Below are 27,915 nucleotides of genomic sequence, written 5' to 3' on the forward strand. Positions count from 1 at the left end.
TCTTTTGTAAGAGAAAACTAGACTATCATCAAAATAAAAGGTCGATTGGAGGAACCTGAAGGTTGAGTGCTGCAGAGGGGAATTCCTTGTTATTTCTAAAGAGACTACTAGTACTTGTGGTAACAATGCATCTCTGTTCAGCTTAATAATATCAGAAACTTGATGTTTACCGTGCGGCAAATGATGAAAACTGATACAAAAGATCTCCAGGCTTGGAGGATGAGGTGTTGCAAAGAAAACATTAAACCCCTGCTGCTTGTTTTCTTGCTGCGTAGCTTGCGTCATTGCTCGTGCACCAAGAAACTAGACTTGTGATAGATCCTTGGTCTCACACGACTGCAACAGACCACTCGAAACTCGTCAATGGGTGCAAAATGATCGAGAATAAAATGTGTCTTGTTCTTGTTGTTGTCATCTCCAAATGACACACAAATGTCCCAAAACATAATTTCCTTGAACAGACCCTCTTCTCTCTAGAGTGGTGATCATTTGTGTCTGTGTCACGGCATGTTCAGTCTAGTCTTTGAAATTTAACTACATGTCCTTTGTAATAAAACACCTTTTTGCTCAAGGCTCAAGCTTTGTTTGCCTAAAAATACCAAATTTTCCTGTCTCACTTTCTAATGCTAGACTTGCTCCAAATTGACTTATCAATGAAGTCCTTTACATAATTACTTAATCACACAGAGGACTTTTTAAAAAGAAACCAGCAGGAAACAAAAGCTCAATTAACATAGAGGGGAAACAAAAAAGGATCCCACCTTTGTTACGAGACTTGTGTGCCATTAGTAATCGTACATTTATAGCTTGTTATTTTAATTAAATACATTGATTTAGAAACAAAATACCACAAAACTTTGAAGTAAAAACTCTGTAGTCATGTTCATGCACATAGCGCATGTACATAGCTCACATAGCGAACACATCCATGATCAGTTGCGAGCTAAAAGTGGAGGTAAAATGAATAAAACTGCAATATTAAGAAGAAAACTGCAGATTGGGAGCAACTTTTCCACCCAGCTCCGTTCAGGATTCAACAACAATCCACAATAAATAATCTTCTGTAGCTGAACGGGGTCGGCCCCCCTCCGTTATACTGGTGGTACTTGCAGAGTTTAATATTTTCTGAGGAGGTACGTGGCGTAAAAAGTTTGAGAAACACTTAACTAGAGCCAAAATACTTATATAATATAAAATAAAACTGACGTAAGATGTGTTTTATGTTATAGATTACACGGTTTCTCAGGAATTTATAACAACTATTTGTATTCAGATTTTTTTCTGTGAGAAGAGGAACTATATTTCATAGTACACCTTGCCCATAAGATAAGTGATTGTTCAGATTGGTGGAGTGATAGAAGTTAAACTTGTGATGTTTCAGATTGTTGGTCAGTGTTCAGGTGTCCTGTGGTTGAGAAAGTATACAAGTTACACAGAAGAAGATGTCCCTGTACATTTTTCTTGACCCATTCATGCGAACACATGAAACTAAGATGACGTGATCTCCTTTAGACTTTTGTAAAAGCCTAAATCTTCTACTGAATGCATGCACTGCATGCTATAAATGTAGGAGCTTTATTAGATGTAAATGTATTTCTTCTGCATTAATGTGGTGCTCCAGGCCTGCCTGATTCTGAAGCCTTTCATTACCATTAGTGGAAAAAACTTTATTTTTTTTGCTGTACCAACACGTTTCACAAATTCAAATCAGATGTTGTTTCTTCATAATTTACAGCTTCAAACCTCCAGACAGTTTTCAGTCTGCAACTCTTCCGAGATACTCAAGTTTGAAATCCGCTAGTTTCCTCCCGCGCTCATCAAACGCTCCGTCGTCAGGTGCAAAACACCTTCTTGGTTCGACTGTGTTGGTACCGAACCTCTCGTCTCTCTCTCTCTCTCTCTCTCTCTCCATTCCTTAACTGCCAAGTATAGTTTTCCCAAGTATAGTTCCTTCCCCAAGCTCTGTGTCTCTGCTGCTCATACCTGCCCTACTTTCACACCGCTCACACAATTTACGAGTTTCACACTCCTTCGCTCTCTCTCTCTCTCTTTCTTTTACACACACACACACCAAAGGCATGAGTTTTACCTCAAACCAGAAACACACACACACACTGAGTTCATGTATATGTGAAATCTTCAAAAGAATACTGTAGCTACTATGCATGCATCGTTTTTTTGTGACTTGTAGCAGCATCATTACAGTTTGTAGCACAGTATAGTGCAGTGAGACAGTAGAGTGGAGAAGGAGGAGGTTTAGCCACACACACACACACACGCACACACTGAGCCCTGTTGTTTCTTTTTATAAATAAATATGAAGTCACACAAATGTCAACATGCATGAGTAATTCTTTTTCTGGCTTATGTTCTCTGACAACCTGGGGGCGCACAGACCTTTTAAAAGATCAATCAGTCCCAACCTGAAAGGGAAAAAATGGTTTTAACATGTAGAAACACTTCAGACCCTTCAGGTTGGCAGCTCCTGGGACGTCTCAGGGGTTGTATTCAGTCTTTAGGCGTGATACGGAGCTCCCAGGGTGTCTAAATGCGCATTTTGGGTGTTGTATCCCGAGATGTGTCCTGGAATGCTTTCTTTAATGTGATCCAGGACAAAAAGGTTAATACAAATCCCCTCTATTTTTTTCCATGTGAGATCAAAATGGCTAGTCCGATTAAAATCAGAGCAGTGTATGGTTTGCCAGAAGAGCAGAGAAGAATCCTCACATTTACATATAAAGTGTCAATTCAGGTTGATTGTAACTGAAGTTGTTCGACGTTTTTTTTTTCCCATGCCTCTCAGCTGACGGTTCATTTAGCAAAACCGGCTAAATGTTGCCGATGTTTCAGCGGTGATTACATAAAACCACGCAGCGAGGGGTTTCACGTGGGAGAAAAAAAAATAAATAAGTATCACGTTAAAATGTATAACGGTGGACGTGGATGTGTGAAAGCTCAGTGAAGTGAAGAGTGTTGGTCTGTTAGAGCGACGAGCTCGAGGAGAGAGGGAATCAAGCAAGAGAGAAAGAAAGAAAAAATAAGAGAGAGAAGGGGCAAGAGGAGAAAGTGCAAAACAGAGACAAAGTGACAAAGAGTGAAAGTGTGTGTGTGTGTGTGTGTGTGTGTGTGTGTGTGTGTGTGTGTGTGTGTGTGTGTGTGTGTGTGTGTGTGTGTGTGTGCAGAGAGAGAGAGAGAGAGAGCCAGGCCTAGTTTTTAGTTTGTGATCTAGGCCATTATCTGTGTTAGCACTGGTGGGGCTCCAACAGGCTCTGTGGATCCTGCATAACAATACCTTTTATGAGCTTGTGTATGTGTGTGTGTGTGTGTGTGTACCACTGTACAGCTCTCACACACACACATATGCAATCATGCGTGTTAAACGCCATTGTGCCGTACATACATGATCTGCGCATGCGCCCCTCGCGCCTCTGCCTTTTGTTTCCTACCGCTGAGTTTGTGCCGTGTTTGTTAAGACCGCGCTCGCATGTGTGTGTGTTTTGTCTTTATATATTATGTGTGTGTGTATGTGTGTGTGACTCCTCACGTGCAGCTGTGCGCTCTTGCTGTATCACCCCCGTCGTCAGTCAACCCCCCTCTCCAGCAGCGCCCTGGGGGCCTTCATTATGTAAGAAAGACATTACTGCAGAACGGAGGCAGAGAGGCAGAGAGACATTACTGCAGAACAGAGGCAGGCAGCCCTGATAACTCTGGCAGCCCCGGCTTTAATACAACCCACCTAGGCCTCCATAACACACACAAACACAAACGCACACACAGTGAATGCCTGCAGCAGGGGTGTGATCAGGATAATGGTGAGGACTTAGGGCTTCTGATGTTTGAGGCCAAGCTTGCTGGAGAATACAGAAAACATCAATAAATCATGATCTGCATTATAATAAATGTTTTCTTCTCTACATCCCCTCCATCCCTCTCTCTCTCTCTCTCTCTAGCGGTCCCCTTCCCCCTGGCCCACCGGCTCACCATGAAGGAGGTGTTTGACGCCGAAGGCCGGCCGAGGGTGGACCTGCTCAAAGCTCACCTCACCAAGGAGGGCCGACTGGAGGAGGCCGTGGCCCTGCGCATCATCGATGAGGGCGCCGCCATCCTGCGCCAGGAGCGCACTATGTTGGATATTGAGGCGCCAGTCACGGGTACGGTATAGCGACGAGGGATGGAGTGTGAATTAGTCGATAATGTAACGAACAGAGAGTAATATGAGAAGATTGGTACTCCTGTCATGTCTGTAAGTTTAATATGACCAGTTTAGATTGGCATAAAGACTGGACACTCAGCTCACTCACTAATATATAATATGTTGTTTGTTCAATCTATAAAAAATGATAAAACATTACAGACGGATAACTTTACATACAACAACACTCGGACTAACCATGTGACTGAATTAACCAATCAAAAGCTAGAGCTTAGAGTGAGATAAACGTAAGGGAATCTGTTTTAAAGATGCAGCTGTAAAGATTTAAACATTTTAAATAAGTAAATAATAAATGTGTAGCGTAAATATGTAAATAGTTAACTGCGCATCCATTGTAAATATATAAATTATATTTACTTCTGAGCCTTACAACTCTCAAATATATAAATTAACGTCACTTTAAACCTTATATAATCAACTGCTGATGCTGGTTTCATATTTACCACACAGATACAGGACAGTGTTTTTCTCTTAAAGGTCCAGTGTGTAAGATTTAGAGGAATCTACTGGTCAAATATTGGATATACTAGTCATAAGTATGTTTTCATTTGTGTTTAACCGCCTGAAAATTCTTATGTTTTTGTTATCTTAGAGCTTTTATTTGTGCATAGGAAGCAGGTCTTCTTCCAGGGAGTCTGCCATGTTGTAGACAGGGAAGGGGAAATCGAGGGGTGTCCAGTTGGTTGCGATATGCAAGTTCACCGCTAGATGCCACTAAATCCTATAAAAGCTATAAGTGTGTTTAAAAACACACCTTAACACTGACATTCAAACTAGAGAGATAAAGACAAAGAGACAGAGGAATGGAGCGGCAGAGCAAAAGGCAGAAAGATCAGTAATTATGTATTAATCAGATTTAATTCTTCGATTCATTAATCTGACATGTATCTGCTCTCCTTTTAATATGAACTGTTGTTCGGTCTCATTTCACTGAGAGAACCAATTGGCGCTTACGCACCTCACAATAGCGTCCGTTAGCTTTCGTAATATCTGCATGTATTCCCATGCCGGGGGAAATGGTATGAACCGAGGAGAATGTGCGAGGGAGGAGGAGGAGGAGGAAGAGTGGGAGATGGAAATCGATGAAGAGCAAAATGGAAAACAAGTTTCTGAGACGATGACACAGACAACAGACAAGCAGGCAGTCAGACGCTCTCAACCTACTGACACGGCTCGGTTAATGTACCTGCGTATCTATGCATGATGTGTGTGTGTGTACGCGCGCTTATGCAAATGCAGCAAGCGGTGAGATAATTTTGCGTGGGCCGTCGTGCCCACGCAGTGTGGGAACATCGCTCGGCTTTCACAGGTACAGATCCCCGGGGACGAGGACAGATAGACAGGCAGATGGAGAGACAGTCGATCATAAGCAGCTTAGTGCAGAGGTTTTCAAACCTGCTCATTCCCAACGAGGAACATATTGATCCTTGCTTCCAGGTTTCTCCACTTCCACAGATTTCGAACTCGAACCACCCACTCGAAGGTTGGCTATGATTGGAAATAGCCTATATGTTTCAGAGATGAAACAGCGCAGGTTGTTGTAGCGTTGAGGAGATATTCTGAACGGTTTAGCACTTTGATGGCGTCTCTCTGGAAATCTTCTAACGCAGACCAACTAGTGAACAGACAAGCGAGTTGATGGCTGAAATTTGAACTGACAGGCTTTTAGGGTGTCACATAAAGGCTTCTGGGGCAGGTCTGAGGAGGCAGACAGGTACGGCTCAATTTCACTCCATGCCATTTCGCGATCCCAATTCCCAGTTCAAATTAAAGTGAACGCTTAGGAGTAGACACAAAAACAGACATCAACATGGCAAGCGGATGGAGGGACAAGACAGACGTAGCTGGCCAGGCAGATGCAAAATGGCCATCGTAAAATGGCTGCAGAGGGGGGGAACTATGACATCGACTAAGAGTGAAAAGGAGAGGCCAGGCAGATGGCGATGTAGGCGGATGGGAAGACGTATGCTGGCAGATCATATATGCAGACAGTCCTGAAGTTTTTCAAAAATCTGAAGAGGACGTGACTTGGAACAATCTGGGAATGTGTGCTGATCAAAATTAGCCGCGTGTCAAGAAAAGCTGTCAAAAGTCTGCTGCAGTTTTCTGCATCTTGATTTAGAAACAAATTTCACTTCATGTAAAGTTAAAACTAACAGTGAGTTATAGTATTAGGTCTACTATTTGCAATGCTCCATCATGAATTAAACTGTCAAAAATAATTTTCTTGATCAGCGTTTTGTCATATAAAATGTTGAAAATCATCAAAATACTGATCACAGTGTCCCACAGGCCAAGATGACGTATGCAAATTACTTATTTTGCCCAACAAACGGTCTGAAAGTCAAAAATATAATCCCACAAAAGACAAAGAACGTCTGAGGAGCCACAAATATCTTTTCTATTGTCGTTGATTTTCTGTCCATTAATTAATCAGTTGACATTGACCATTGACAGTGTAGAGAATGGATGGCGTATGCGTGACGTCACCCACAGGTTTCTGAAGAGCTGTTTTAAAGCTCAAATCTCTGGCGTTGGCTGTCCTTCCTCCTCCGCCTGCCGGCTAATCTAAAAATCTGCAAAGACGTGAATCTGGTTGTTGCTTGGTTGTAACAGTATGTGAGAGGGCCTTTTCCTGCACCTCAAATAATCCCCGTAGATTCTTCCAGGAGAATTTTCTCTTCACTTCTTTTCATTTTTTTTTTCTTCATCAGGCAGACGAGTGATGTTTCTAGATCAGCAGACAGGACAGATACACCTCTGCAGATGCAAATCAGGCCATATGGAGCCACTGAAGCAAAGATTTCTTAACTGAGATGTGGAAACTTAACATGTGGCAGCTGAAAAAACTTTGTGTCTTTTATGTTCCTAACTTTGTCACCTGCTATTCTCCGCAGTGTGTGGAGATATCCACGGCCAGTTTTTCGACCTGATGAAGTTGTTTGAAGTGGGAGGCTCTCCTGCCAACACACGCTACCTCTTCCTAGGGGACTATGTGGACAGGGGCTATTTCAGTATCGAGGTGAGGATGGGCGCTCACATACTTCACTCTGGCATACGCTGTATTCTCTGTATTGTGCACGCAGTACGCTTGCAACTTAATCAATGTCCATTATAGTGTACATTGCCCTTAAGTCTACGCTTTCCAGGAGTGAGGTTTATTTCACTACAGAGGTGTACGGTTACCACACGGCGATGTATTTAATGTGTTATAAATTTACAAAAAGGTACTTAAGATTAGCACTTGCATGCCACAATGTGCAGCTGAAGATGTACACGTACGAAGGTGATGTGGTAATTTAAAATTCATGGATGATTCAAGGTCAGTAATCAAGAGATTAATACGCTGCTTACTGAAATATATATGGGAGAGCAGATAGTGTATCCAGAGGGCACCGCCACACAAGTACATGGTGGGTGTCTTAGTTTGTTGAGCCACTTAACCACCATGGCGTGAGGGATGTATCATTGACATGAAGTGAGTTCGGAGAGGAGGGAGCAATATTTAGGCCACCTTCCTAACACACTTCAAGGACACATAGACAGGGGACTTAATGTAGAGCAGAGATGAGACCGTGTAAAGGTGAGAAAACACCCTCGGAGCCATTTGTAGGGTTAGCAAAGTGAAAACATCAACATGTACTCACTTACAGCTCGGTCAGTCTGAGGGCGGTCGATGGTACATTCAGAGAAGGACTTTTTTATTGTGATTCGTTGAGGGAGCGTGGACATGTTTTCTATGAGCGTATCATAAAGACGGAAAACAATAGGTGTCCACAGGTTTCCAAAGAGACGTTTTGAAGCTCAAAATCTGCAGACACCTGGGTGCTCAAACAAGCCACCCACCTGTCAATCAAAGCAGCCACCCTGTTAATTATGCATAACTTTAAGCCTTAATATAATCTGAACAGGTGAGTTGTATATAAATTCACCCTCAGTACAGTTGTCATGAACGGGGAAATTAGCTATAGAGACCAAAACTGTTTTTTGTACCAGGCTGTAAACATGTTTATTTCTGCTGTGAAGTTGGACATTTGAACATGGGGACTTATGGAGATTGACTCACTTCTGTAGCCAGCCTCAAGTGGACGACTAGAGGAACTGCAGTTTTTGGCACTTCCTGTGTTGAAACAGATAAATATGTCTATTTACTTCCTAAAATGTCAGACTACGAGGCCACAGACGAAAATATACATATTTCCAGAATAGTACCTTATACATTAAATATGTAATTAGAGCCCCAAACTGTGAAACTACCTTTTTTTTTTTTTTTTTTTTAATGATGTTGTTTATGTGGAGTTACTTATCTCTAACTTGTTTTTATGTTTTCCTCTTCTCCCTTCGCCCGTGAACCTTAGTGTGTGTTGTACCTGTGGTCACTGAAAAATCCTCTACCCAAAGACGCTTTTTCTTCTACGGGGAAACCATGAATGTAGACATCGGACAGAATATTTCACCTTCAAACAAGAATGTGAGTACTATCTTATAATGCCTCTTGTTTCCCCTCTCGTATCAATGTCACTCGTTTTATTAATTTGTTACAAAAAGAAAAAGGCCGTACTCTGATCCTGGAGCTCCTTTTCCTTTTTTCTATACAGAAGTACAAAACTCAAAATATTCAATTTACTACTATAAAAGATTTAAAAAACAAGTACTCACATAAGAACTGACCTCTTAGGCGCTTCATCTTGGCGTGCCACACACTGCTACAATAATGATGACAGATTTAAGACTGCAAGGCTATTTTATTTATATTTTTTTACTATGTGAAAATTGTCTTTTAGTGGGTTGAGCTCCATTAATGTTTCCATGAGTTGGTTGGAAACATAAAATGCTTAGCTATGTTAAATGACACGCAAGAGCAAGGCGGTTGGATTCTCTATTTTAAATGTTATAAGACAAAAATCCTTTAGGGGACTCACAAAGTAATATCTTCAGATAATGAGTTTTAGTTTGGTGCAGGTTTAACTTCCCTATATCCAGCCGAGCATGACGAAATGTAACTTGACGTTACGTAACTCTGATAATTAGGGTTACATATATTCTAACCCGAACCGGGACCCTTTAGTGTACTACCTTATGCAGTACACTTAAACAACCTTTCACCATGGTCACCATGAACGCAGCCCATTTCCGGCTACATTATGAAGGAAGGGAAGAATCTCATTGATTGACACAAAACAGTCAGTAAATCAAACTTGTGGTACATGCAAATATTTTAGATTGGGTTAGGTATAATAAGTGGGACAGACATGATACATCCCTAAGTGTGGAAAAACAAGTGTATTTATTTTAACTGTGGTGAAGTCATCGGTTTGGGTGTAGTGTTTACAGATATTTGTTTGACTCGGACACCCGAACACTCAACACTTCTAAGCAGTCATCCATCATAGTTGGCTTGACATGCAAACATTGCAACTTACTTAGAGGAGACAAACACACGGTTGGTCCATTTCTACGGAAGCGTATTGCTGCCAAGACGGCAAATAAATATAAAATAAATAGTTCAGTATCATGTATAACGTGACAAGTTGGTCCGGTGCCCTCCAGCTGATCAATGAGAAATGACACTGTCTCCAACGAGTGACTGATTTTTTTTCCTCCTGAAATAGCCCAGTGCATTTTGAAATCCTTCTGGATGTACGCTTACTTATCACAATACATCACACTGTTCATTCACAGAAGGTCACAGGTCTCAACCCAGCATGATACAACTATCAAGTCACGTAAATGAGCCGGGCTCCTCAGTTATCTGCTCTCAGCGCGCGTTTCCTCATTTACATATCACAAACATACAAACGTATCACGTTATAGGTGAAACTGATACTTTTTATGTTTCTGGTGAAACATTACACCAACCTCCTCTACAACCCTGTGCACAAAGCTTGCAGACGGATTCGCTGCTCATAATCGATAATCAACTGAGCCCAGCTATGAATTATATTATTTCTTCACAATTGCTTCTCCTTCATGTCCACACGTCCAAACTTCCAGTATATCCTTTCCCACTCCTCTTCTACTCCTTCTCTCCTTCCTTATTTCCTATTCTCTCCTCTTCCCTCTCCATCTCCATCTTTTCTCCCACACACTCTCTCTCTCTCTCTCTCTGACTCTCCTCTTGTCTGTCCGAGAGTGGGTGATTAGCCGCAAATTAATTTGGCCCTTAATGATTGGCTCAGGACTTGCTCCTCAGTGTCGGATTGGCCAAGGGACAAGGACGCTAATTTCCCCTGGTGCTCCTGGCGAATAGTGGTCGCCCTCAATACCATCTGCTGTGTGTGTGTGTGAGTATAAGTGTGTGTGTGTGCAAGTGCATATACTATGACTGCATGCGTGTGCAAGAATGTCTTGCTCTTGCTCTACACAAGGCAGATGGAGAGGTTGACAAACACACTCCTTAGCTGTCACACACACACACACACACACATGCTGGCTACTGTACACTGTACACTCCACAAAACTGGCTATGATTTGCGTACGTGTCGTTCTCATGTCCTCACACTCTCCCTCCTCCATCGTCATCTCCTCTCCTTAACCTCCCCTCCTTCTCCTGTCTCCTCCCATCAATCTCTTTTATGAAATTATCATGCTCCTTTTCACTCCTGCTCGCCCTCGTCCCTTCTTCTCCCTCCTCTCTCTCCTCTCCTCCAACTCCTTTTTGGCTATTTTAATCCTGCGAATTGTTTCGTGTCAAATGTATTATTACGCCCCAGGTGTGAAATGTACTTTAAAGATGCTGCATGTTGGATGTCTTTATTGATATCACTGCCAAATCAAAGGACTTCTTCATCAAGCAAAAGCAGTGTGACGCCTCTACGCTGCTTCACACTTATATTTGGGACAGATTTTGTTCAGTGGAGTCTGCATCCGTACTTTTATGTGTAATATTATGCTGCGGTACACTCACATGTACATTTCTTCTCTGGTGAATGGCATCAGAGAGGAGAAAAACAGGTCATATGGGAGTACTGGAGAAAAGATGGCCACATAAATTAATAACATGTATGTGAAAATCTTACACGTTACTGCCTTTCCACCCATGTGAACTAAATTATGTTTTTAAAAGAATCGTACGAGTCTGTTTGAAGCCTTCAGATGACTTGAAATCTTCAGATCCGTCCATGTGAAAAGCTCCATGTTTGTTCTCTGTTGCAGTGTGTTTGTGTGCGATATGTAACACTGCACAAGTGCCAGGGACTGACTGTACGTTTGCAGAGATGGTGGCTGTTCAAAGCATGTCAAAACACACACACACACACACACACACACACACACACACACACACACACACACACTTGGGGAGCTTCTTTGTCTCCAAGTCTCTGAAATATCTCTCTCCACCCCTTCAACCGCCTCCAGGTAAGATCAAGTACTCGGAGCAGGTGTATGACTCCTGCATGGAGGCGTTTGATTGCTTGCCCCTAGCAGCCCTGATGAACCAGCAGTTCCTGTGTGTGCATGGGGGGCTTTCACCAGAGATCCACACGCTGGACGACATCAAGAAGGTACAATAAAAGCTGCACACACACACACACACACACATATTTTGAATCAACATTAAAGCTCCAGTGTGTCACATTTTAGGGCCTATATGTCAGAAATTGAATATAATATTCACAACTATGTTTTCATTAGTGTACAATAACCTAATAAATAATACTTGTTATGTTGTTGTTGCCTTAGAATGAGCCTTTTATGTCTACAGCCTCTTTGGCATCTGTAATATTATATATGCTAGAAAATATCATGCAATTGATGGGATGTATAATATCTAAAAAACTTTGTTTATGCATTTAAAAAACTGAGTTAAAAGTCCAGCTATCTTCAAGCCACAGTCACACTTACTGCTACAGAGAATCAGATAAACCAAGAGAGCTATACTAATGTGAAGATATGTAATAATATAATAGTATATTTTATTTATCTATAAGTATCAGGTATATCTAAACATGTTGCAAGGAAGCTTGGTATTGTCATTCATTATTTAAAGAGAAGAGGTGGAAGTTTATAAGTTATTCTTCCTCTCACTCATTTTTAAATATGTATTTCTATGTTTAAATGTTTTGCCTTACTTTTATTTTTATTTTTGTTTGTATATTCAAAATAAACACTTCAATCACTCAGAGATAGCTGGTAAACTAGCCACTGTTAAAGTTAAAAATACTAAATTAACTGCCTGTAAATACATTTTACTACGTACAAATATCCATTTTGAGTAACTGACAGCTTGTTTGTTCACATAACTACACGAAACAAAAGCTAAATACAACAACAGTGGAGAGACGAGGCAGCTAATCCTGCTAACTAGCATATCTAGAGCTAACATGCTAACTCCAGTGGAATTCATGAAATATGTTTAGATTTATTGAATTATAAATAAATGAATCAAATTTTTAAATAGTTACTGCATATATGTATATATTAATAAATACATATACATACATAACAGCAAACTAGACAGCTAAACCAAGAGAGCTATGCTAATGTGAAGCTAGCTGGTGAGCTAGCCACAGCTAAAGTAAAAAAAACAAAACATAATTTCTTTATTTATTTCTCGCTGCTTGTAAATATAAAACAATATACATTTTTAGTAACTGTCATTTTGGTGATTTAGTTTGTTTGTTCACAGTCAACAACTACACGAAACAAAAAAGCTAAATTCAACCGCAAACAGGGAGCTAACTCTGCTAACGCTAACTAGCATAGCTGGAGCTAACATGCTAACTCTAACTAACTTTAGATGTATTAAATTATAAATAAATTATTCAAATCAAAATAGTTACTGCATATATGTATATATTAATAAATACATATATCATACTGCATAACAGCAAACTAGACAGCTAAACCAAGAGAGCAATGCTAATGTGAAGCTAACTTTAGCCACAGCTAAAGTGAAAAAAAACATAATTTCTTTATTTATTTCTCGCTGCTTGTAAATATAAAAAAAATATACATTTTTAGTAACTGTCATTTTGGTGATTTAGTTTGTTTGTCCACAGTCAACTACACAAAGCTAAATTCAACCGCAAACAGGGAGCTAACTCTGCTAACGCTAATTAGCATAGCTGGAGCTAACATGCTAACTCTAACTAACTTTAGATTTATTAAATTATAAATTAAATTAAAATAGTAGTTGAAAAGACACCTACGAGATTACATTTAACTTATATGATATTTGGAGTTAACAGACAAGAAAGTTGAAAAGTATTTAATGTATATTTTCCCGCTGATCTGCGTCTTTTAGGTATTATTTAAGTTTTTAAATTATTATTTGGAATAAAAAAAACATGCTTGAAAACTTTAAATCATTTTACTCAGCTTAAGTACCTTCTGTATTTACTGTTCGGTACACAAGAGCAACATTTATCATCCTTTTAATTACTAAGAAAAATAATACCATCAGTGTAACATGTTATTGACTTAAATGCAGCACTCAAACACAAAACACACCACATGCGGAGAAAAACCAGTAAATAATGGTACACCAGTGAAAGAGACCCACACACATGCCATATGTATACAGTTCACGGTGATACAGAATACAAAGGCACACACTAATGGCAGTGTTTCCATGGTGAATCTGCTGGTGTGACATCTTCTCCCTCCTGTGTGGTGAGGGTTGCCATGGAGATGCTCTGCTCTGACAGTATGTGTGTGTTTGTATGTTTTGTGTGTGTGTGTGTGTGTGTGTGTGTGTGTGTTTGCTTTTCTTTCTCTTCTGATGTATCATATATGTGCTGGTGCATTTGTGCATTTGTGTTCTGATCTGTGTCTTTGTATGTTTTCTATGTGTGTGTTTCTGTGTGTGTGTGTGTGTGTGTTCGTTGTATGTCCTAGTTGGACCGATTCAAGGAGCCCCCAGCATTTGGACCCATGTGCGACCTGCTGTGGGCCGACCCCCTGGAAGACTTTGGCAACGAGAAGACCCAGGAGTACTTTGGTCACAACACAGTCCGAGGCTGTTCTTATTTCTACAGGTACAGGACAAAGTTACTCCTCACGAGGTCCATACTGACCCCACGAACACAGAGAAGAAACATTACATAAGAGTAGTTTCATTTAGAAGAATGTGAGTGAATATAGTCTGGCAGCCTTGACGCTGTAGATCCCCATGCTTATAAAGCTCGGAGATATGAACTACCCTGATATTCAGAGATGAATAAATACACACTGGAAACAATATTCTTTGAAATTACCAGCCAGAAATAAGACTGATCCTCAAACGTGTTCCCGTCTGTGTTGATGTCGATGTGTTTTAATGATCTGGGCGCCGAGAATTTCATCTACAAATGAGGAATTTAATAACTTTTAAGGTGGACTTGAAGCTATTGGTTTGGGGAGAAAGATAGACGCTTCTTCCTTCGTGGTTACGACACATCCAAGATCCAATAACAATCACTGGGATTTGTACAAGAGACAGAAAATGTTGGCCAGTTCACACACACACACACACACACACACACACACATATATTCGAGGAGTACGAGGAAACACATAAACACGGTGGCGGTGGCACATTCACAAACACACGCAACGCACGCACACACATCCGTTTCAGCATGAAACGATATCCCACAATCCCCAGGGAGACTGCACGGTTCTGTTGCTATGACGACTGGCTACTCCTGCCAGATATGGAGTGATATTAAGATACAGTGAGAGAAAGAGGGAGAGCAACATAGGAGGAGGTGGAGGAGGAGGATGATGGTGATGGTGGGGTAAAAATGTAGGAATGTAAAGATGAAGGAGGTGGCGTTTTTTTAAAAACATGGAGCGGTCAGAAGTCGGTGTTATGGCATGTTGACTCCGGAGAACACTGATTTTCTATGTTTAGCACACACACACAGCATCAATCGACAAACTAGTGTATACTCCCACAGCAATGAGGAGGCCACAAGCCCTGCACAGGCCTGGCTGGCGCTCACTGATGCCCCTTGCTGGTCTCAGTCGGACATGACGTTAGAAAACAAGAGACCCACTCATCTCCCTCCACTAAACACTAACATCTGCTCTGTGGTTTGTCTTGATATGTTTCCAATGTCTTTCTTTCCATTGCTTCACCTTAAATAAACGTACACGCTCTCTCACTCTTTCTGTCCCCAGTTACCCAGCAGTGTGCGAGTTCCTACAGACCAACAACCTGCTGTCAATCATCAGAGCGCATGAAGCACAGGATGCTGGGTAAGCTGAGCTCAGTCTCTCTTCTCACGGCTTAAAAAGGGAGCACCATTTAATTTAATGGCTTTACCTTGACATTTCATGTTCCAAGCTGTTATTTTTCTTTGTTCAGGGACACAGCACATTACAGGGAAAATTTACCTCAGTTCGACTGTGTTATTAGCATTGTTAAAGCCTGAATAAAAACTGAGGTTAAAAAGAGGAGAAGAGCCATGTGAGGTTCGCACTGTTCGTCTAAACATAATAGCGGGGGCAAAAACACAATTTTCAGATCCACAAATCCAGCCGTGGCATCTGTTATCTTAGTGTAAATCCTCTAAAAATATAATGCTGCAATTAAGGCAGCACTACTCTCTGAGTTCGGTTTGGTGAACCCATTAATGGTATTTTGTCTGTCATGCAGCTGGGCAGTCTGTGTAATCGTCCAAGGGTCTTAGTGTGCTTTCTTTCTGTCTTTTTTTTTTAGTATTTTAGACTTCTGCTCCTGTAAAAAAGTACCAAATGTGTGGATGAAATGTCAATATAAAACAGTTAAATATGTTGATTCAGGTACACGAACTATGCCATAAACTTTTAGTCTGTTTTGCTTCCTAACCGAGTGAAATGACCCGGATAAGAGCTGTTTGAACTCTTTAAATGTTAAGGAAAGGAGCTTCAGTGCTTCCTTTCCTATCTCCTTCAGCATAGCCAGACTATCCTTTTACGAAACCTAAGGAGGTAATGCTGCCCCACGAATCATGGACGCACTGTGCGGTCATTCACAACTAGACATCTGACAGTGTGATGCAGACTGAGAGAGAGAGAGTGTGAATATGGACAGACGTGTTAACGTGATGTAAAAACTTCAAACATGAAGTCTGTTCTGTTGTTGTTGTTGACTGTGGAGCTGCGTTCGCAAACAAAGTGTTCAGAGTTTGTTCTCTGCTGTCGTGAAACACTTTCTCAAGGTTGTTAATAACTAGATAGTCTGTTCAACCACTCAAGTTAATATATAAAATATGAATATCGGACACATCAGGTTATATTTTCTAACTGCGATGGACGTCCAGCCTCCCTGCAGATCATCATGGAAGCTACTGTTGGTTATTAATCATCCATCTTTTGCCATAACTTGTTAATATGTTTATATATGAATGCACAGGAGGGTGAGCGACCGTTCTTAATGTGACAAACGCTTTGACATTTGTGACAGGTGAACAATATTCCTTTGTAATTTTTAAGTCTGACGTCGATAATGAAGTCAAATTTTCATCGTGTTGTCCACGTTTATATGTCCTGCATGAGACAGAAGTATCTTAGATGTGCGTTTTGTAGTCCGTCTTCTGAACTTTGTAGTTTTTACCACAGATCACGTCAGTAACATCCACCATCGCATCATGACGTAGCCTGGTGTAAGAGATTCTCTGAGCACAGTGGACGTCTTAATGAAGTCTCCTTCACATCTTTCCTTCACCTCATGATGTTTTCCATCCAGGTCAAGGAAAAGTGTTTAGGAAAGGACATAGGAGGTTACTTTTTTGTACTAGGAGAGATGTGAAGTCTGTCATTGTAGTAGAGCAGTGTAACAAGCAGCCAGTCTGATACAGAGCAAATAGCTTGCCTTGATCCGATTGGCTCATGATCAGACAGTCCGTGTTGTATGGTGGCCAGCTTTGGACAAAGTTTACACACAGACCAAAAGAAGAGACAGAGCTCGTGCTGATGACATTGATTTCATATTGGCGGTTACACGGTGACTCCGACACACTGCGAACACTTTAATAATAAAAAATAAAAAAAACACAATATGAAAATCTGTTTAATCTGTTTAAACAAATTCTGCCGCTCACCTCGATTGTGTTTGTTTATAATAAATAAGCAAAATTCATCATTACTGATGAGTTTGGTAATTAGTTTATCCTCAAGGGACGCGGCTAGTAGAGGCTGCTTTTGTGCATTGTTTGTGGATACAAATGAAATATCTGTGCTTTTGTTCATTAAAATGTCTAATCTCTGTAGGTCATTAGCATGTATGAAACTAATTGCACCCAGACTTGTTTTTATTGTGATTAAGTCGCTAGATCTAGAGCCTAAAAACCAGCATGTTACCCTTCTCAATGGCACTTCTGTCTGCCTGTCATATTGCCCACACGAATTCCTCATTTGTTTTTAAATGCGTGGCTGTCTCGCCTTCTGCCGGTCCCTGTCTGGTTTAAAGACCTCCGAAGCAAATCCTTGTTTTTTTTTTGTTTTGTTTTTTATATATATCCACCGATTTGAGCGGGCGGCTTGTTTGTCTCTCTTTCCTCAGGTATCGTATGTACAGGAAGAGTCAGACTACAGGTTTCCCCTCCCTCATCACCATCTTCTCTGCTCCAAACTACCTGGATGTGTACAACAACAAAGGTCTGACACACACATCTACACACACACACACACACAGAAAAAGCGGCAGTAAAATTATTTTAGACTACACAAACATCTGTGGAGGAGTTTGACAGACTACTATACGTACTTTATGTTGTGAACTGTAACATATTTAGTGAATATTGTTGTCTAACGTGTGACCACGTGTGTGTGTGTCCAGCTGCGGTGCTGAAGTACGAGAATAACGTGATGAACATCCGCCAGTTCAACTGCTCTCCTCATCCCTACTGGCTGCCCAACTTCATGGACGTCTTCACCTGGTCGCTGCCTTTTGTAGGAGAAAAGGGTATTACATGCACACACATATTCTATATGTTATAATAAAAACATCTTAAAGGTCTCCCTATATGCAGAGATGTTGAAATAACTAAAGCTGTGATCGGACTGACAGCCTAAATGTGTTTTTTTGGTGCATCCAGATTGATTTTTGGAACAAAACAAAAAAACGACATGAAAAGCAGATCAGGTCGCCGCTCACATTACATCAGAGTGTCTTTTGCGTCACGCGACAATGACGTTGGATCCAGAGTGACGGAGATGAGCAGCATCATGCTGCGATAAGAAGGACATCAAAGAGTCCATGGACAGATGCTGAAATAAATTGTCTGCTGACTCTCTCCGGAGGGGGGGAGGAGGATGAGACTTCTGTACAGACAAAGCTGCGTCACCGGTGTACATAGTTAGTGCTGCATATGTCGTTACCACAGCAACCCATGCAGACAGGTTGGCGATGTCTGGACACACCGATCTGAACTTGTAATTAACAGTGCGGTCAAGCTTAAAGATCTGATTTGAGAAACAAATATGATTTGCCTGCAGTCCGGCAGAGACTAAAGAAACTCTCCCCATGGTTTGGAGAATGCAGTGCTTGACTTCAGTTGAAATGCGGCTCAACATAAACCTACATCAGGCTAGATTATGTTCTTACAAGATACTAAAACGCAGATAAACAAAGATAATCTGGCTGTGAAGAATTTGTGAAACATTTTTTGATTGTTGATTGGTCAAACTTGTGCAGTGAGAAGCTTCAAAAGAGTCACAAAAAAAGACACAAAGTTATCTCTGGACATGTTGAGCGCACCATCAACAAGACATGTTGAAATAGTTGATTAACTAAACAAAAAGATTGTGAGTGAAGCGTGAACTCTTGTGCTTCTTCCGTCTGTTGATGCGTTGTGGTTCCTGTGAAACCTTCTTACCAGGGTGTAGTGGTTGTTTTACTCAAAGCTCCAAGCGCCTAGGCTCCTTATTTTGACTCGTGTCCATAAATATAATCCAATCTTCCCGATGTGTGGACGAGTAAACTTTAAAGATGATTTATTGAACAATTAAGAATTGACAGTGTTACTAAAATAATCCAAAATTATCCCCATGTGTAATTGTGCTACTCTGAGTTTGTAACAAACTTCTATTATCTAGAAGTACGTGTCTCCTGAGATATCACAGTTTATTGACCAACTTATCTACACATTCTTCTGCACCCATGCACCCTCAAACCTGCCTTACATCATTACCAAATATGTATTGTACTGTAATAAACTGAATTGCAACGTTATCCACTATTCTACATATACAGTGTCTACACTAGCAGAACATAACTAACATGTCATAGGAACTTTTACACAGAGACACATCAATGATTGTGTTGCATTTAGTAAAGAGCTGAATAACCTTTTGTTTTTACAATCAGCAGTACGACGGTTAATCTCTGAAAATGTGTTAGTTTTAAACAAAAATCCTTTTCTGTGCTTTATATGGTTCTAGTACCACTTTATAATAATCTCTAAAAATAACAATTATATCAGCTTAAATAGTCGTACAACCCCTACTTACAGGATTATGGACTTGGCGGTAACCAGAGTTTATTCAGACTAGAGACATTTTATGCCGGGAAAGAGAGAGAGATTGGGAATTACATGCAACAAAGGTCAACAGCTGGGTGTGAACCGGGGACACTGTGGTTGGCGTCTTAACCCTTAGGCCCCCATGTTACATCTCTGTCTCTGGTTTAAGTGTGTGTGTCTGTGTGTCTGTTTGTCCTGCAGTGACTGAGATGCTGGTCAACGTCCTGAGTATCTGCTCTGACGACGAACTCATGAACGACGGAGAGGAGATCTACGACGGTAAGAAGCGCTCACCACTGACAGTTTTGCCTTTAAATTGTGTCAAACCAAGAGATGGGGGGAAGGATATAGGATATAGGGGGTTTCAATAAAGGTCCCCCAGCTGGTCTTGAACGGGAGAGCTGAAGTTTAAACGGTAGATATCTTGGCCTATCATAGTTCGGAAGATCACACCAAGATTAGACTCACCGCTGACATTGAAGCAATGTGAATAAATAAATACTTGACTAGTATTTCAGTGATTATAAATATATTTGGACAAATATTTGAAGTCACATTAATGCCTGAGTTTGTGTTTTTATACTCTTCTATAGCCAGTGCAGCAGCAGCCAGGAAAGAAGTGATCAAAAACAAGATCCGAGCCATTGGGAAGATGGCTAAAATGTTCTCTGTCCTACGGTGGGTTGAGTTCTGGTTGTGCATACTGTGTGTGTGTGTGTGTGTGTGTGTGTGTGTTTCCTTTAACCATTGCAGAAATGAATTCCCAGATTTTCACTTTCGGTGTTCAGCGTTTCAACGCACAAGCTTGTTTTTGTGTGTTTGCAGGTGCACAGTGAGGGGAAGTGTGTAATTCTTTGTAATTCTTTCTTTGTCACCTGCTCTCTCTTTTTATCTACACACACCTGTCACACACACACACACACTGTCTCTGTCTGTCTCAGGGAGGAGAGCGAGAACGTGTTGACCCTAAAGGGACTGACCCCTACAGGCATGCTGCCCAGCGGAGTGCTGTCTGGGGGAAAACAGACCCTGCAGAGCGGTGAGTGTTTGACACACTCACGCACAAACACACACACACTCACAAACTTAACCCTGGACACATGTTCAGAGACACACACATGTACACACAGACACAGTTTAAATATCTGCTTTGGACCATCCTCCGGTCTTTCCTTCCTTCCTCCTCTATTGCTGTTGCTCACCTCACTGACTCACTCACTTTCTCCACCTCACCTCACCAGCGCTGAGGATACTAACAGCCTGCTGGTTGTATGTGTGTGTGTGAGTGTGTGAGTGTGTGACTAAGTTAGAGGATGACAGAAAGTAAGAAGCTGTTAACACTTCCTAACAGAGTGTGTTTGGTGTGTGTGTGTGTAGGAGTGTGTTTGTGAAAGCTAACACCAGCTACTGCTAACACCAGGTGCCCTCTGAACCTGTCATGGTCTCAGTCCTGCTCCGAGGGCCTCACCTGACTAAAGCCTGAAACATGACTCTGAGTCTGCAAATTTGCAAGCGTCACGCGTACACACTCGTATAGATGCCCGCCAACTCTACCAACAGGGGACTGTGTTGCGTTGTGTTAAAGACGTCCCCCTTTTTCTTGTCGAAGTGAGGACATGTATGCCTTCAAGTCAGCTGTCCCCAACCTTTTTTGTGTTTCATGTAAGAAAATATTTCGACGGACCGACCTTGAAGGTGTGAGGGATAAATATGATGACATAAAATGATACGACCGGCTTAAAAACAAATAAAAAGTGCAGTTTCTCTGAAACTAGAAGGTTCCACCTAGGGGTAATGGGAGACAATGACACCCGAAGTGTGAAGTCTTCATTTTTGGGGTAACGTATCACGTGACTGACATGAGCGTCATGTGTCAAGAGGGGACAGACGCACAGACGGATGTATTCAGTCATTTTTCAAAGTAAAACATCTTTCAGACTATTTTTTATTCACTCTTTCTGTACCCGTGGACCGGTACCGGTGGTTGGGGACTGCTGCTTTAAGTCATAGTGTTTATTCAAGAGGTAAACAGGAAACATGGGGATGGATACAGGAGGAAATGGGAGCGGGACAAGTTGAGGTTTAGACCGGAGGCCCTCTTGGCCATCATAGCTAGATTAATATTGGTTTAGCTCACTGCAAGTTAGTCTTTAATCCAACACAAGTACCAACTTTTTCAGACCTTTATCTGACGGTCGCCCTTGTTTCAAGACGTTTACGCGCATCTGCACAGAAGCATGTTTCAGCCTTCACTCCTTTCTTCTTCTTCTCCTCCTTCTGTCTTTGTACTTCATCGTCTCTCTCTCTTTCTCGGACTCTGTCGTCTTCCCTCTCTCTCTCTCTTCCTGTCTTCCTCTCCTTCTTCTTCTTTCTCTAACCATCCTTCAGCTACCATTGAGGCCATAGAAGCCATCGAGACAGTTAAGGACGCTGAAGGTAAAATCCCACTCATTTCACTGTGTGTGCGTGCGTGCGTGCGTGTGTGTGCAGCATGGCTGCGCTCTCAGCCACCCATGCTCATAAGGTCATAGATTTTCCTTAACCCACGACGCACTGAGCTCTTCTAACCACATCAGCGCTCACAACAAAGCCTTAAAACCACCGCACGCTGAGGCCACCACATACAACACAAAACACACACACATACCTTCTCTCCATACACATTTATCCATCACATCACATACAACTTTTTCTTATAAACACACATACTCTCAAGAAGAGCAGGGCTGTGGGTGGGAGTGGGTGTTGTGAAGGTTGGCAGGGTCATTCAGACGTCTTATAGTCTGCAGTGTGTTACAGTCTTTTATATTTCCTGCTGTAGTTCTGTTGAAGATCGCCATGCAATCAATCTGTTTCTCCACAAGCTATGGCAGAACATAAAAAAAAGCAAACCTTAGGAGTTTTTGACCATATCCCATGGCCTTCTTTGGCAAACAGTCACAAGATCTAAGTGCTCTAAGTGCAGAGCTTCAGTCGATTTGTTGAAGAAGACCACCGGGTATGTTTGAAAAGCTAACCCTAAATTTAGAATACTTACTATAGATTTGTGTTCCCAAGGTTAAAAACAAATTTCCAAACTTAAAAAAGAAGATTAATTTGGCACGTGTGTGCACTTCATGCACGTTTCATATTTGGAAGGACGATTCAAACATGTCTGACTGAAGCCAGAGCCGCTCTGCCAGGTTCTTATGAGCTACTGAACAGATTGTGATCATGGTATTTGTGTTTTAGTGTATTATAGTCTGTGTAAGCAGGCTTAGTTATTACTCTGCATGCTTTAGTTGTAGTCTTTTGTGTTTCTATTTTTAGTGCTGTCTTATCTGAATTAAACTCCATAATTTTTTGTTTAAGCAAAATAAATTATGGCTATCTCCTGTGTTACGTTTTTTTTGTTTTTTTTTCTGATATGTAATATGTATCTCTGTTAGTGTTAGACGTCCGCTGTGCGACACAGTGGCATATTTGTGAGTAGTTGCATGTGTGCAGAGGTAGTACGACAGTAGCCGTTGTTCAAAAGTGGCAGCGATTCTCTTCAGACGGACCTCCTTCGTCAAAGTTCAGGAGCATCTGTTGACACAGAGACCGAACTCAAAGCTTCAAGTTGTAAATGTTTGAAATTCATTTTGAAGTGGTAGCTCTATTTTTTTAATTTAAGAGTCTAATTTAAAGGGGCACTCCAGTAATTTATTACCTTCCATACATTGGAAGCATATCCTGACATCTAATCCCTACTGTACTTTAGGTAAAGGCTCCAATAAACAATCCTACATTTCCCATAATACAACCAGTAGCATCTTTATGTAACACCCTTCACATCCTCTTTGTGGTCTATACTTCTGTTACAGGAATAGTTTGACTGTGGCTCTTTGCTTAGTACGTACACAAACAGAAATGTAATAAGAAGTTGTGTTTCACGGGAAGTCACTTCCAACCACAACTCTGTTTTGTCTGGCTCAACCAAGCACGATAAAACGTGTTTATTTGTGAGTTTCAGAGGTTCTTTGGACAGTGCCAGGCTAGTTATGTACCAGCAACCTCTGTGGCTGTGAAGTGAAGCCGATGCTGAAGTGCCAAAAACTGCAGTTCCTCAAACGTCCACTTGAGACTGGCTACAGAATGAGTCAGTCTCCATAAGTCCCCATGTTCAAATGTCCAACTTGCTGTCATTTTAGAGCTATCACACTCTGAGCTTTAAAGCGTCTCTTTAGAAACCTGTAGGTGACGTCACAGATACAGTGTCCATTCTTAGTCAGTGGCACTTGCTTTATATTTACAATTCAGACCTGAGAGAGGCTTCAATGAGCTCATCTAACTCTACGCAAAGCGTCAAACTATTCCTTTAAACATTTATTCCTCCCGAACCGAGATAAACCCGATGAAATCGTCCCTATGACTAGTAAACTGAACTGCATGTGTAGAGTTGGTGGAGTGCCCCTTTAAGGAAAACGTTTGAGCGCACCGGCACGTCACATTATTCATTGAACAGTTTTCTGTTAATTATCACAAATTTGCTGTAATCTAACTAAATTAAAATATGGCCAACCTCTAACATTAGCAACCTGAAAGAGAGCGGACAATCGCTTTTGTTTTCTTGAATTTTTTTTACTTGCAGAAACCTCTGATAAAAATAGTTTCAAACAAACTTTCCCAAAAAAAAAAAAACATGTTTTGAGGACTTATGAACGACCGCTTCTGTGCAGCTGTGCTTTTGTTCCATTACTCTGTGTCTCATAACGGCTTCCTGTATTTACCAGGTGTCTCAGACTACTGATCTAGGATCAATGGCCAGGTCGCACTGACTGTCACGCTCACAGCGAGGCACGAGGTCAAACTAATCCTAGTTCAGCATTCAGACAACAGATGAACACTGGCTGATGTGTGTGGATAGCGGTGTAAGGACACTGAATATATCCAGATATAGGAGAATCTTGTTTATCCAAACCTGAAATGGCTCCTAAAGAGGGGGTCAAACGGAGCTTTGGAAATGTGCTGCAAACCAATAAAATGTGGGCTGGAATTTCAATCCATGCTCTGAATATTTACGCTGCCGGGGGTTTGGATACACAAGATTCTAATAAATGTCTTGTTAAATATTAACTCCGTGTGCATGTATGTTTGTTTGTGTGTGTGTGTCTGCGTCTTATATGTGTGTGTGCGCGTGGTTGCGTGCTTTTTCTCCGCAGCCATCCGAGGCTTCTCCCCGCAGCATCGGATCAGCAGTTTCGAAGAGGCCAAAGGTCTGGACCGGATCAACGAGAGGATGCCACCGCGGCGCGATGCCGTCAACAGCGTGGGCCTGTCGATGGGCCGCATGAACATGGGAGAGCCCAATGGGACCGACAGCAACAGCAATATACAGTGATGGACACGCGCTCCCACATGACCAGACACATACCTGCAGTTCTGATATGGTACCATATTTATAGATTTGTGTACATAGGCATAAATACACAATAAACATGCATCACACACACTAACAAAGTAATTCATGCACCAAATAGGCTACACACATACACACACACAACACAAACACACACACGATTACCTTCCCCTCTCCCGTTGCCCTCAGCTGTATGTAAAGGCATGAGCGTACCTGGACTTTACCACCAAAGGCTGAGTCTCTTCACTGAACTGATCGGCCCTATTTAGAGAACTACAACTCCCATGTACTTGCACAACAACAACAACAACAACAACAGGAAAGAAACTACAAAGACACTCCCCATGCAAAACAGGAGGAGCTGCTGTTCACCGTGTATGTTGGGGGATCACCAGTGGGTTGACAGTGTCAGCATGACGTGGCTGTGTCGGTGGTGTGTGTTGTGTCGGCGGTGGGGGGGTCAGGTGTTTGCAGGGGAGGGGTCAGCGATCAGGGGGTGGGGGCATTAAAGACGTGTATGCTTCTTTTTCCTGTTTGCATCCGGAAAAAAAAACAGGAAGCGGAACCAAACTGGATCGATTTTATAGGGTTCTTGGATATGCCTGCCTGCCTGCGTGCGTGCACATGCTTCAAACATGTAAATGTCCGTGCGGTAATATTTGAAAATGTGTTTTCGTTTGTATACACGAGCAGATTGAAGCCGGGGCGACAGCGAGAAAAAAAACTAAACTTCTTCGATGTGTGGTGTGGTGGTGGTGGTGGTGGTGTATCTGTTTGCAGAGAGATGACGATGATGATGATGATGATGTGTGGAGATAATCTGCAGCTGCAGTCTAATCTGAGCCCTCGCTGTCCTTTTCTTCTCGGGAGGAGATTCCCGTTTGCTTTTGTAGCACTACACTGCACCCAATCTCTGCTTGGAGTCAACACACACACAAAAAAAAAACAGCTATCTCTCTGGAAAGGCTTGAAAATTGGGCCCAGATTTGAAGTGTTTCTCCTTATCTGTTGTGTGTAAATAGGATACATAGAGAGGTTTTATTGCACATTTGATGCATATGGTCACACGATGCAGGATGCAGTATAGTAGGATGCTTTATGGGAGCCATTCGTGGTGGTTGGTTGGTGTTGGTTGGTCGGTTGGTTGGTGGGGGGGAGAGGGAGTTGAAATGTGAAGTCATACTCTATTCATCCTCTTTCTACATCCTCCTTTCCTCCCGCGCTGCTGCCTGCTAACAAACAGCAGTGACTGTCCCGGGAATCTCCGGCCTAAAAAAGCAGGAAATGATATTTCACAGAGGAAACAGACTCTTCTGGTTAAGGCAGCAGCCAAGACAACAAGAAGAAGTCAGAAGAAAAGGTCTTTGTAAAGCATTTATATTAACGCATCAGTGCATGCAGAGTTAAGTTCTTTGATAATAATGTGAAGATTATATTTGTGCTCTGTGTTTCACTATGGTAGGGTTTTATTTTTTCTTTTATGTTTTTTTTCTGGCTAATATAAACGAACTGAGGAATAACGAGTAATTTATTTTGTACATAATGTTAATTTAATTTATTTTTTGTATTCATTTTGTTTTGTTGTTTTCATGTTTTCTTTCTTTTCTGTTCTTTTTTTTTCACAGCCTGTGTTTCTGTTTATTTTTTTCTTTCTCGACGCTGTACAGAATGACAGTACGCTTCTATTCAAAGTGTCAAGTCCACGTTCTCTCTCTCTCCTCTCTTCTTTGTCGATGTACAGGAGTTGTTTTTAAATGATAAATATGAATAACGATAAACAAATATAAACTAGCATTGATGAATGACCATACTATATACAGAGGCACAGGCATTCAGGCAGCCAAAAGCATGATTGCATGGTTAAAATTTGCGCTGTTCAAAAGCAAAAAGCAGCAAAGACACATTTTAACAGAAGAGCCGGTGTGTTGCCGTCACAATTTAAAGGAAAAAAAGTGTACTCTCTCTCTCTCTGATCATAATTCTTGATGATTCCTCTTGTTATTTGATGATATTTATGATTCTATGATTATTATGATTCTATTTATTATGAACATTATTCTTAATATTTAAGCTCTCTCTCTCTGTCTCTCTCTCTCTCTCTCTCTTTGCTGGTTGCTCTTCATGTTGCGTTGCTCCTTGGTTGATCTTGTTGTGCTTCTTTGGGAGAGGTGAACCCCCCTGGGAGACCCTGTGCCATAGAAATTGTGCCACGGTTCTTACTTTCTCTCTCTCTCTCTCTCTTTCTTTCTCTCAGTCTCTCTCACTCTCTTCCTCCTCTCTTTCTGTTTTGACTCCCCAGTCACTAACACTGTAAGCATGCCCCATGGGACGATCCACTTTTTTACTCTTGAATAAAATATGCATGAACCTTTGGTATGGATACTGAGCATTTATTATACCACTGAGACACACACAAACCACATGCAGATGAACTGACTGGACCTGTTATACAGGTCCCAGTTTACAGAGGAACACTTGAATTCAAATGAATAGGAAAAGGTGTCCTTTGTTCATCCTGAAAGTAGAAGCTGTTACTGTATGACAGAGGGGACGTGTTCTAGATCAAAACTTATTTTTCCAACAAGTCAGTGGTTCTTAACTTTCTAACATGTATTTGTTACGATTGCAATATTTACGATTGAAACATCAAGCAAGTGCAACAACACAAGACACAGCAGCTATTATTACTGACTAGTCCAACAGCAAGAAGCCCAGCTCGGCGTCTGTCTTCCAGACTTTTATCTCACCAACATTGTTACGACCAGATATAGGGGTATGAGGCAGTAACGTAAAACCAAGGTATTGTGGGTAGTAAACAAAGGTATTTATTAAACGAAAGTTCAAATAAATTCTTAACAAAAGGAGGTGAGGCAAAAGGGAACAGAGGGCGA

At 41.4% G+C, this 27,915-nt stretch overlaps 1 protein-coding gene across 1 annotated transcript; it reads left to right on the plus strand.

The window, feature by feature from the left end:
- Positions 1-3,954: 3,954 nt before the first annotated feature.
- On the plus strand, positions 3,955-27,396 carry LOC104920567 (serine/threonine-protein phosphatase 2B catalytic subunit alpha isoform). The gene is given in 14 exon segments (XM_027285769.1): positions 3,955-4,151; positions 7,111-7,235; positions 8,572-8,595; positions 8,597-8,684; positions 11,573-11,718; positions 14,054-14,193; positions 15,320-15,397; positions 17,685-17,779; positions 17,961-18,086; positions 19,846-19,923; positions 20,238-20,322; positions 20,586-20,683; positions 22,033-22,080; positions 24,828-27,396. Coding segments are annotated over 14 exon segments (1,479 nt in total). The 5' UTR covers positions 3,955-3,982; the 3' UTR covers positions 25,007-27,396.
- Positions 27,397-27,915: the final 519 nt, after the last annotated feature.

The sequence above is a fragment of the Larimichthys crocea genome, chromosome I (genome assembly GCF_000972845.2).
Source record: "Larimichthys crocea isolate SSNF chromosome I, L_crocea_2.0, whole genome shotgun sequence".
In the NCBI taxonomy this organism is placed as follows: Eukaryota; Metazoa; Chordata; class Actinopteri; family Sciaenidae; genus Larimichthys; species Larimichthys crocea.